Source organism: Falco naumanni, chromosome 8, assembly GCF_017639655.2.
Source record: "Falco naumanni isolate bFalNau1 chromosome 8, bFalNau1.pat, whole genome shotgun sequence".
NCBI lineage: Eukaryota > Metazoa > Chordata > Aves > Falconiformes > Falconidae > Falco > Falco naumanni.
The window spans coordinates 7,807,501-7,819,847 of record NC_054061.1 but is presented as its reverse complement, the minus strand read 5'-3'; the positions used below and the strand labels follow the sequence as shown (position 1 = coordinate 7,819,847).

Genomic DNA, 12,347 nt, shown 5'->3' with positions numbered 1-12,347 from the left:
GGACAGAAGAGAATTGGGAGTTGATGTTGCAGCTCAGGGCTGAGTGGAGAATCCCAAAGTGGGAATGGTCAGGATTTTGATGGAGAGATCAGTCTCAAGCTACCCCTCCATGCCTAGGGGAACCTCTTCCAGGTCCTTGGACACTAAATTTATCCCTCTCATACTCTCAAACCATCAGGACCAAGTGCCTGGAAAAGAACAGAGCAGCACTATGCAAGAAGGAAGCTGGGAGGGGTGTAATCTTTGTAATGAAGCTGGAGCAATATGGAGCCCAAGAGTCTGTCTGACACTGTCTTGCATCTTTTGAGCTGGGGTCTGCATGTGGATTTTGCCCCAGAAGCACTGCCCTCCTGCGTGCTGGTAGGCAGCTGCGCATGGCATAGTGACATCCCTGTATTTCTGTTACTTAGTTAATTAAGTGGGTAGCAGAGATGTAAGCATGGGGGTTTCAGCCAGCAGTGGGATGCCAAGACACCAAACCAGCACTGGTGGATGACGAATTGATTTGTGCCCATAGGAAACATGAAGACAACTGAGGAATCTGTGTTTAAGAGAGGTCAGCAGCTATAAAAGCTGTCAGAGAACAGATCACACACAAATCTCTAAAAGATATTTGGGGTTAATCTGGTACTTTTGCTGGTGAGAAGGACCTGAGCCCATCTCTTCCAGTTTCCAAGGTGGTGCTTCAGAGCAACCTCCGCTGGCCAAGCCCCAGTCTGTGCTGTTATTTCTCATACCACGGCAGTGAAGAGTACCAACAATGTCCTAAGGATACTACACATCACTTTGATGGGTCACCTAAGCTCTGACATGTGCCTCCATGGTGGACTGACCTGTTAGAAAAATGTTCTCCTAGGCACTCAGAGCCATGTGTGAGACCTGAGTGACTGACCATGTCACTGAAAACTGAGCACTCACAGTGCAAACTTCCCCACGTCTCCCAAAAATCGTGATGGAGCTATGTGGCTGAGTTGCTGGAACTGAACAGGTTAGTGGTACCCAGTGGGTTACAGCAAAAATTGATGCGCCCCTGCCCCATCCCTTCACTGAGCTTATGCAAGTAAGTTCTCCTTGCATGTGATGGTAGGTGGGTACACGGACAAAAAGGTCCAGCCAAATCTTTTTGGAGACTCCCAGCTTTGTGTCCTGATGCCAGGGTTATCATCTCACAGCAAACGGATAGACTAGGTGATGCATCTGTTTCTCAACTCTTCCACTTCAAGGTTCAGTGTTTTGGGTTTTTTTCTTCAATAATTGCTGAAGATGGTTTTGTATTCTTGCTGGAGACTTTCTTACTAGGAATATTTGGAGGGAATTTTGTCTTGTTTATGCCAAGATACAAAGGAATGTTTATTGTGCATTTCTGCAACCTCACTGGGAACTGAGAGTGAACCATTGAGCAAGAAGAGCATTTTGCGACAGGGTCCAAGCCCACAGCATGGTACCGAGTGGCTGAGCAATTGTGGGAGACTAAAATGGGCTGAACCAGCACAGCCCGCCCCTGGGAAACCTCTCCTACGGGTCCCATCGCCTGGGAGTCTCTTGTATTTGAGGCCTGAGGGTTCACAGCCCTTTTCAAAATGTATTCATTTGACCCCTTGCTGACTTTATCTTTAAAACTTACCAGCAGGTAAAACATTCTCTTTTGAATGTTGGAGACCTTGAATCTGTCAGCATCTGCACGGATGTCCAAGGCCCTTTAAATCCTGTGCTCTTTCCCCTTGAACAGACTTTTGGATGAGGAATTTAGCAGGTTAACGCTGTGAAAACTGGGTGAGAAACTTCTTCAGTGTCTAAGCCTCTGAAACAGCATGGGAGTTCCTAGGAAAGCTGATCCTGGTGAGGATTTTTGGACCAGTGCTGGTTCTGAATTCTCCCTGAGCTGACCACATCTTTTCTTTCTCTAAAAACAAGCTAAAAGCCACTAATAGCCCTCCCCAGAAAATAACCCCACAAAACTCCAAACAAAGCGAAATCATTAACTTTGAACCCAACGAATGTTTAGTTTCCTGACCTTTGGGTAAATATTAGATAGATTCCCAATTTCAACCTGAAGCAGTTTATTTGGCTGCTGTTCACAACTCAGACACAGCAATAATCAAGGAAGTCTCGTTTGATTCAGGTTGGGTAATACTGCCTGAGGGATAACATCATTTTCATTTCCACACATCCAGCACTGGCACAAAATGGCATGGACAGGTATGAAAAATGGATCGTGGATCCTTGGTGCTAAAATTCCAGCTGATAGTTTCATTTTTGTGTAAATAATAATTACCAATAAAAATGTTGCTTGAAAAAAAGAGAATGTGAAAAGAAAAACATTGTTGCGTTTGATAAAGCAAAATCCTTTGCAGCACTGCCAAAATAATAAAAACAAAAAAAAAAAGAAAGAAAAAACAAAAGAGAGTTAAAACAAATATAGCTGTTAAATAAAAGATCCAGGTACCAAAGAGCAAAATTTAATGAAAGCCAAAACTGTTAAATATGGATTCCTGTTGAGAAAAAATGTCAATGTCTTTAAGAGTTTTACCATTACTCTATTTTTAAGAAAAGTGTAGTAAAAATACATATTACAAGTTAACATTTTCCACGCTTTTGTCCTATTAATTTTTTTTTTTAAACCCCTCCACTGATCAAAAGCCTTTGAAAACAGCATCTCCCATCTTCACATCACAAGCGGCCAGTCCTAGCACTGATGCGCTCCTTCTCACGAGACCATCCGACTGTCCGGTTGGGCTCCCCGTGACCTGCTGCCACATGGTCCTGTCTTTGGAGGAGGACGGGGCACCGATGGCTCTCGGCAGCCTGCTCCCACCGCAGCACCCGGTGGTGCACTGCCATGGCAAGGTCCGGGACGTGGCAAGAGCTGGGTCAGGAGATGCATCCGAGGGCTTTTGGGCATGGAAACAGGCTAGCTTGTGGGATGCTTCCGCTGTGCTAGCACTTACACAGAACTGAAGTTAAAAGTAAGAAAAGTGGATTGAAAATAATAATAACCAACACAAAATGACCTGAAGAGGTGTTTGGAGTGGCTGATGACGGAGTTCATGTTCAGTGATGAGAGATGAAGATCACAACCGTTTCCAGCGGTGGAGAGAGGAAAACATATCGGCACAAGACATGCTGTTAGGACCTTGACTCTGACATTCTGGTCTCCAAGGTGTTGCATGACAAGTGAGTAAGTGGAACAGATACTTCAGACCAGGCTGGTGTTAAAGGTGGTAAACGTATTGCTCTGCACCTTGGTATGCTGATGGAAACTGGTGTTCAGTCAGCTTCCAGCTGTACTTATGGACAGCTGCATGGACATATCCTTCTCACAGACCTGTGCCAGTCACTTGCCTGCAGCACCTTCTGTTCACCTGCCTCCCTTCTTTTCCTGCTTCTTTCTTGCTATGTAGCAGAAAAAATAAAGGCAAAAAAGTAAAAAAAAGGAGAAAAAAAAAAGGAAAAGCAGCTCAGAACACTCCAATAGCAGCTCAGTCCCTGGACATATATTTGCTGTGTCCTATGAAAAGCTTTGAAATTTATTTGCCATCAGTGAGATGGGACAAGGCTAAGTGGGTTCACTGCTCCCCGCCCCACAGATCTTCTCTCTCTCCTGATGCTCCCCTGGGAATTCTTTACTTCTGGGGAGGTGTCTCTGTCCCACCAGGGTGGGAAGCATTTGTCTGTCCATGCCAGTGTTTCACGGAATGAACCTTTTGTGCAGTTCTGGATCACCATCCTTGCCCCTTTGATCTCCATGCCTGTGGCTGGACACCCAGCTGCCCACCTGGCAGTGCAGGTTTCTGCGATACCGAGTCTGGGGTCATCAACCTGCTCTCCTTGCTTGTGGATGCTTCCCCTCTCTATGGATACATGAGTGGGAATCTGCTACTTTGGGTTTTGTACCCAGACAGGCCACAACTTGATGGGAAGGCTGAGTTTGACCAGCCCTGATGCTGTCGACTGTCATGGATACTTGAATGAAGCTCTTCTAGGGTCTCCTTCTTGGTTTGCTTCAGCAGGTCCTTCCAGGAAGCCGTTCAGGCCAACTATCTACAAAATGTCCTTTTTAATTGGTAGAATGGCCATAAAGGGATTTCAGAGCAAAAAGGCAGGGATATTCCCGTTGCAGCCCCATGACTTCTAGCATGTTTTACTGGTTAATAGGCAGCCATCTAGAACTGGATGTCTTGAGATGGTCTGTTCCCAGCTCAGGGTGGTTCCCTTATGTGACCACCAAAAAGGGAGCACACACAGAAGCTAAGCAATGAAGAAATGGTTCACAATTGCTTATTAGCCCCCAATAACCTAGGCAGGAGAGTTGCATGTGAGGGAAATGCGGCATTTACTTTCCCTTTTCCATGAACAGCAGCCAACCATGATCTTAGACCAACCATCTGCTCTATCTGCCATGCGTGACACTCTCCACTCCAGGCACATGATTCTTCTCTTGAACTGCCACTCATCATCTCTGGAAGGATTATTACTTGTCCTCAGGTTACCTGGGGTTTCCAAACTCATTCGTGACTTTACCCCTGTGAAACAGCCTCGTGTTTTTGTTCAGGCTCTTTCTTGCACCAAGTCCTTCCCGTTGCAGGGAGAGCTGTGTGCAGTAATGCCCCAGCCCGAGTTCACAACAGAACGACAGAAGGCAGAATCATGATGGACAAAAGGGGTCAATGCTGACGCCCTGCAGGGAGTTCAACTTGCCATTGATCGGATTTTCTTTTTTGCTGTTAGTAGCTCAGACATTATGGTTTGCATCCCAAACTAAACCAGATTGAAGGAGTGAGCAGGGAAGGGGGAAAGGGCTGATGTTACCCTGACACCACAGGAATTAGTAAGAAAAAATATATATATTGCACACACTAAGACTTATTAACAACCAAGTTAAAACAAAATGGCATAGTCCTCATTAGTGTTCCAGTGGTTCTTTGATCAGGGATGGTTCGTGAGTCTGTTAAATCCCGTTACACTCTCCTTATTGCAGTACAGACCTGTTTCTGTTCTCCTGTCGGTGGATCTGTTTGCAAATAAAAAGGGAAATAGATTTGATTTCCTCGAGATGATCCATCCAATTTGTCCCTTCTGTCATCATCGTTTGTCTTGTTGGTGTTGGGTTTGTTTTTGGCTCTGGAGGGGGTGGAGTTGGGCTGCCCCTGCTCTCACCCAGGCAATGGGTCAAAAGGCCAATTATAATCCCGTAGCTCCCAGGGACATGCCAGTGCTGTGGCTCATGCATGGGATCGTCTGCATGGACTTGGGGAAATCGTGGCTGACCACACGTCCGTTTTCTCCACTGCCTCCCGCTGCAGCCGGCCTGGGAAGGGTTGATGTCCGTATGGCTTCGTTGATTGATTGCTGTGGGATTAAACAAAAACCCTTTTTAGGAAGGACGGGGGGGTCTCCCCCTGTCCTTAGCAATGTTGGAGATATTACAATATAAACCAGCATTGTCTTTCTGTCACTGTTCTCTCCCTCCTTGTCTCCAATCAGACTCTTGCTTCCTGCATGTCCCTACTGCATCTGCTCTGTTAATTCGCACCTCCTTTACATTCAAAAATCAAATGTTTCAGCAGTATTTTGGGCTATAAAGCATACGTGTCATATGCAAAAACTACTCAAACTCTACAACATAAGAACAGTCATCCTGGATCTGAGCAGAGGTATTATACACACTTCCCCCATAGATATGCTATTACTACTCCAGTGCTGTTATGCATTGTGGACTCTGACTCACTGCAAGCATATGTTTAACTTTTCTCATGTGAGAAGCAGAGCACGTGCCTATGTTTTTGTCTACAGTGACGACTGAAGTAACCTGGAAATGCAAACCTAATTCAGGAAACTAAATCTCATCTTCCTGCTCCAGACACCATCCAAAGTGTTTGCTTTCAGAGATCTAAGGAAACCATCTGTTTAGAACAATTAAACTAAGAGATGAAGTCCACTTGGTGCCTTTGTGTTAAAGCTATCTCTAAGGGCACCATCATCCTTTCTGGATGGGGATATCCAGGTGAAGAATTATCCAGAACAGATAAATCTGGAGCAGCTATTCAGAAGCAATCAACTTAGTGCCTTGCCAGGCGTGGAGCTGGAGCCCCATCTGGGTGCTTGCCTGGGCTCTGCTGAACGGCTTTGTGGGGCAGCCACTGGTGGTGGGAGCCAGCCAAAGGGACAAGCCTCAACCAGATGTTAACACTGGGAGCAACGATTCCTTCCCATAGTGGCTGGTTTTTTAAAGGGCAAAAGCACTGCAAGCTGACACTGAGGTACGTGAATCAGTGGGTCATTTCCAGTAACACAGGGAAGCCAACAGCAGGGCAGAATCTCCTTAAAACTGTGGAGCTATTGCATTCTGACACTCTTTCACAGTGTATTTGTGGCATATCTGGCTTTACAGCGTAGACAGCAATTAGAATTTAGTTTTTGTATATTCAGGGACATTAATCGTTCACATTATCTTACACCTGTGATCAATGTGCCTCTCATTGCCTGCAGAATTTTCTGAACTTCAATGGGAAAAGAGCTGTTGCACATTTTCAGTGAATTAGAAGTGCTGTTATTGCTGACAAAACATTAAGCATGTTGCGAAATGGTGACATAAACCCCAAAGAAATGATTGCTTATTTTCCATTTGATCCTGGGTAAGTTTCAGTGCTCAGGGAAGTGAAAAGCTCTTGATTTTATGAAACTCACTGCATACTTCATATACTTGTATGGACTACTTCCATGCTCATGGGAGAGGTCAAGATGAGGAAGAAAAGGGATGTATTACTCTCACAGCCCAGATCCCTCTGTACCCTTGCACACAATGGTATCTGTATAAGGGATCACCTCTGCTAGTCATCTGAGTCAAGATGTACTTGTTCCGCAGATGCTGCATTAAATGTGTATCCCCAAGGCTCTCAAATCTAATCCACTTTTGACATGACACTGAAATTTAAACACACCACAATTTAGGGCTGAAACAAATCTCCTGGGTCACAGGAAGGATGTTTTGCATGACCATGACAGGGCGGAGAAAAAACTCCACCACATTACAGGAGATATTCGAGGCCAACTTCTCTCTAAGAGGACCCATAATTATGAATTTGGAGACCCACATCATCCATGCCAGGGCAACAGCGCTCTGAGCGCACATCGCTGTCGCCAACCTGCAAACGGTGCCAGCAAAGGGAACAATAGGATGTGATTCATTGCTGTGCTACCCCAGTTTTATCTTGCTGTTAACTGCTTGGCTTTGAGGATTTTGTCATATTGCAGTAATGGCTGTATCACACCAGCCCTAGCACACTTCATCCACGCTGCTGTAGTCTGTTTTCATTAATTTTAAGGAACGGCGACGTGCTCCTGTCACCATTTGTGCTATGATTTTGCTCTATATCTGGATTTTGAGCTAGCGTTATGCCACGTGTCTGATCTCTCGTCAGCTCCCCACTACAGCCCACTTGACCCTCCTTTAGCTTCCTCTGATGCTCCTATTCCTTTCTAGCGAGCCGAGTGACACGGTCACTTCGTTGTCCCTATGTCTTGGCTTTCCACCCATGGTCTGGGCTGCATCCGTCTCTGAAGGCAGCTTTGGAGCCAGGGTAGGATCAGAGAGAAGGTGTGAAAGGCCGGGGAATGGGTTGCCACCTTCATCCGCTTTGATTCACTTCTGGACTTGTAACAAAACTCGATTAAGGCAACCAGCATGGCTAGTCCGAGCCCACCGATGAGGATATAGAAAACCCCCGCCACATTGCTGAGACTCAGTGCGCTTGTCTTGTCCTATAAGAGAAAGGAGAAGGGAGGGAGGGGAGGGAATGTGGGAAGGAGAACAACAAAATTAATATGAGATTGCTCTGGGAGGGATGTTGCACAATAGAGCAATATAAGCATTACATCATCTTCCCCTTTAAATGAACAAGTGACATTTCTAAGAGCATTTTCAATTTTTAATTCAGTGTCTAGTAAATCTAATGTTTCCCTCACACAAACAAATAAACATTTCTTCAGCAACGTGACTCTTTGCAAAGGTTTGGGATTTCCATTTTTCAATCAGCTAACTTAAATGCTTGTTTTACCCAAAATGCTTAGTTTAAATTATTGATTAAAGGAGAAGAAAAAAAAAGTTCTCCTCTTCTGTGACATTTACTTGTCCCTGATGTCTTGCCTGAAATAACCTGTTCTCTTGGAAATGCTCATTCCTTCATTCCTAGATTGTTTCCCCCGCAAATTCTGTTGCTGAGCAACACATCGAAATGGCTGGGTTTTCTTCTTTTTTTTTTTTTTTTTTCTTTTCCTCTTCGATACTGAGGTTGAGGTGACACCTGAGCTGTCCTCGGAAACTCATTTGATTTCTATGTAATAAGGCAGTTATTTTATATGTAATCAAGAGCCGTTGATGCATGTCTAAGCTAATTATTTGGTTGGCAATAAATAGGGCTATTAATGGACCACAACTCCCAGCCAGCAGCTACATTCTGATTATACAATTGCCTAATGAATTATCATGGCTCTCTGGGGAAGAGGTGAGTTTCAGAAAGACCAGTTTCACTGCTGGGGAGGCAGAGTCCCCACATCTAACCCTGATGTCACTCCGTGCAGCTCTCAAAACCTTCTCCTCTGTGCTGACCGGGTGGAATTGGAGTGTTGGGATAATTTGGGCAGCAGCAGGACCCAAAATCTTGGCTCATCTCCGTGTGCAAGGCTCCTGTTTTCAAGGACATATTTTCTCTGTACTGCAACCAGCTAGAAGCCCCCTGCTCCGGGCTTGTCACTGCTCTGCAATATCAACTCGATCCCAATTTGCTAGTACAGATTCCCCAGGGCAAGCTCAACAGGTCATTGCAAATCTGTTGGAACAATCAGGGTTTGACCAGCGTTGACAGCCCTGCTCCCTGGATGTGGGAGGAAAATTGCATATGGATCATCTGAGATGCAGCCACACAGTGATAGAACAGTATTTATGCCTGTAGAAGTGTCTGCAGTTGGTAACGAAGCCTCTGTACGGTTCTTGGTGTTCCCTGCTACTCCATGGGCACGTGGACCTGTGGGTGGCACAGTTTGTTCCTTGCCCTTGTAGGACAGTTGATTCACTTGCTTGGCTTGGCAGGTTTTACAATAAGTAACCCACACTTTTTGGGAAGGACAAGGATTCAGGAAGCAGAAAACTATATTAGAGCGATGTTGAAAGGGTCCAAAACTGAACGCCAACATGAGCACAGGAGGTTTTGATTCAAAAGCAGCCTGCCTGGCACTGGCACTGTCTTTCAGGTAAGTACCTTTTGCAAAAGGATTTGGTCTTTTGCTGTATTAGGGTTTGATGGCAAAAAGTCAACTCACAATGGATGAAACCACTTTAATTTTCAAAATTAAAAAAACCCTTCCCATAACAGAATTTAACGTCTGGGGGTTTTTTGTTGGTGTTTTTTTTGGTTGTTTTTTTTTTTTGTTTTTTTTTTTTTTTTTTTTTTTTTTTTTTTTTTTTTTTTTTTATAAGAAGAAAAGAGGATTCCAGTCAAGAATGATAAAAAATGTTTTTTTCCTGCTTCTCCTTCATCTGGCCCCACTGGCCATGTGAGCTGCCAAGCACAGAGCTCTTGCCGCAGGCTCCAGTGCCATGAGGAGCAACTTTCCATCCTGAATCCTCTGCTGAAATATGCTGAGGTTTGGTTAGGCATCACCCCTGCAGAGTTTTAGTCACTGGAAAAAACTCCACAAGTGATTTCATTTTCCATGCTTCTTTGATTGACATTTCTGCCAAGAGTTTCACCACTGTCACCGTGTGTGTTGCACCGCTGCAGATGCGGTGGGCAGGTTTGGTTTCGCCCAGGTATAACGTTCCTACGCCGGCCAGTTTGCAATCTTGTGCCAATGCTTCCTGTGTGCTGTCTGTAATGAAAGATTACTGCAAATATCCTCTTAATTTCTGCGGTTTCCATATTTGAAGAATTATTTATCTGGTCTTTTGTAATCTGCCTTCATGCATTTTTCCCCCAGGCTTGACTGTATGTTTGTTCAGCCATCTCTTCTCTGCAGATTACTGGGTATACTTTTAAGCACCAGCTGAAAAACGTAGGGAGTTTTTTAGTGAAGATTTAGAAAAGCAGAGAAATTACTCTGAGAAAACTGGGTTACAACACATCTGCTACTTTGCCTCTTCAAATTCAGTCTGAAGGGGCTGCACCAGCCCTGCACCAGGGAGGGACAAAGACACTAGAGGTGGGCTGCTCTCCGTGACATCCTGACCTTTCAGCCTGGCTCCTTAATGAAAAGTGCCTGATTAGCCCATGCGCTGTGCTCAGAGGGAAGGCTGGGGACAGGGAAGGAGGTGGAGCAGCCTATTTGTCTGTGTCTTACTAATAACTTTCAGCCCATACTTTCACCTTGATTTGACAGAAGGGTGGAGATCTCCAAGATACCAGGAACCTCCAAGATTTGTACTGTAGAGAAGAGAAAGCCTATTAATGCTCTCACTCAAATAAATGTATTGGTGCAATCCATATGAGACATCAGAGACTCCACATGGGTCTTTGACTTGGAGTCACAGATCCTTAGGAAACCCAGCTTCCTTGGCTCTGCCGGGCATGGGAATACACAAGTTTCATGTTTTATTGGCCATGACATTCTTGTATTTCCACCCCCAGTTTGGGGGTCTTGGTCCAGCAGGGCACCTCCGCAGCCGGCTGCGATGGCAGAGCAGTCTGGCAGCCAGGAAAGGTTGCTCATTCTGAATTTCTCCTTTCCTCCTGATGCCAGCAGCAAATTGACCAGCAAGAGAGAGGAGATGACCCAAAACAGTTTCCTGCACCACTATTTCATGCAATTAATTTCAGAGCTGTTGTGTTTTTCTTGCATTTACTTTGCCAGGCTGAGAAGTGAAATTGCTCCCGTGATGTCACTTGACTTCTTGCTCATCTTCTCCTTTTTCTTTGCTTTTTTGTTTCCTTCCCTCTCCCAGCAGGACACGCTGAGACGTTCTCTGGGGAAGAGTGGCGTCTCATTGCTCCCACTGATTGCACATGAATGGTAGGAAACGCTGCATGCTCCACTGAGGCTTTGCCTGCTGTTTCCATGCACGCTCCTGCCCTAATAATGCTCATAATAATAAAAAGTCCCAAATCATGCTAAATGCTTGAGAGGACCCTCCCATCCTCTCTGCTTGGGCTCTGTGACACCAGATGCTCTCCTGCAGAGCTGCCCATCATCGAACCAGCTTGTTAGTGGGAGTGTAAATGTCACTGCTCGTCTCCCGCAGTGGCAGAGCGCTGACGTGGGGGGAAGATTGGCAGGTGAAAAGAGAAAGAAAAACCCATCTTTCCGAAAGCCCAGCTTTGTTGCTGCAGCAACCAGGCACCTTCCCGTCTGTTCCTCTCAAACGTGGCACTGTCCCCGTCATCCTCTTTGTCATTATTTATCCTCTTTGGCTGAAAGGCATTAAGGCCAAATTTGCCTGGTTTCCCAGCAGGGCTGGTCCTTCCTTTTACCCTGCATGGCCATGACAGCACAGGGTGATGGCACCTCAAGTTGTTGTGGTCTCCATAGAAGATGAATTGCCCTTGAAGCAGGTGGCAGCTCCAGAAGTTGAGATTTTACACCAAACACCAGGCTGACTTTGCTGGGGCAAGGCCTGAAGCTCAGCAATGAAGGACACAGCGCTGGCCATCGGCTTGGAGCGCTGCTGTGGGTCTGCCAGGGGATGGGTAGGAGCACGTGGGTGGCCAGCTGCGGGGGTGAGGCTGCCCAGCATGGAAAGACACCTTTGTTTTCAGAACCAGCCAATTCCTTGCAAAGGCAGGGCAAGGTGGTAGCAGAATTTGTGGTTTTTTTTTTGTTTGTTTGTTTTTTGTTTTTTTTTTTTTTTTTTTTTTTTTTAACAAAAGCACAATTCCTGCAACTGGAAAAGAGGACTGGGAGATCCCTGTAGATTTGATGACGTTCCTTTAATTGCGTGAAGTGATCTGGCTGCCCCCACAAGCAGGTTGTGCCTCAGTCCCGGTCTGGAAAAACTTCCTGTCTCCCGTTGCCTTGCAAAGGCCCAGGGAAGAGGAGAATCACATCCCTCTTCCCTGACCTTTAGTGTCCACCTTGTCATTACCCTCCAACAACACAAGGAATCCCTTTCAAGCCCACAACATATTTCATAGCCTGTAAAAAACAGCTGTTCATCCCGTGCTCGTTTGTAAAATGGGGTACTTTTAGGGAACCGCTTAGTTACAGAGTCTCTGTCTCTCTTCTGGGATTATTTCGGCTATGGCAAGTGGAAGGGGACTGCAGGAAGGCTGGGAGACAGGACCAGGAGTTGATGGATGGTTTCTAGCTATGTGAAGTGCTGGACGTGCGTGTCCATGAAGAAACCTCGACCCTGTGGG

At 45.6% G+C, this 12,347-nt stretch overlaps 1 protein-coding gene across 2 annotated transcripts in view; it reads right to left on the bottom strand.

Moving 5' to 3' along the window:
* Positions 1–2,043: 2,043 nt before the first annotated feature.
* Positions 2,044–12,347, bottom strand: part of GRIA1 (glutamate ionotropic receptor AMPA type subunit 1) — a 125,503-nt gene continuing 115,199 nt past the window's right edge. For both annotated transcript variants that reach the window (XM_040604585.1, XM_040604586.1), the window contains exons 15-16: positions 7,627–7,761; positions 2,044–5,370 (exon numbers count right to left, since the gene is read on the bottom strand). In XM_040604585.1, coding sequence (XP_040460519.1) covers positions 5,182–5,370; positions 7,627–7,761 — 324 coding nt within the window. In that variant the 3' untranslated portion in view covers positions 2,044–5,181. The remainder of the gene's footprint in view (positions 5,371–7,626; positions 7,762–12,347) is intronic.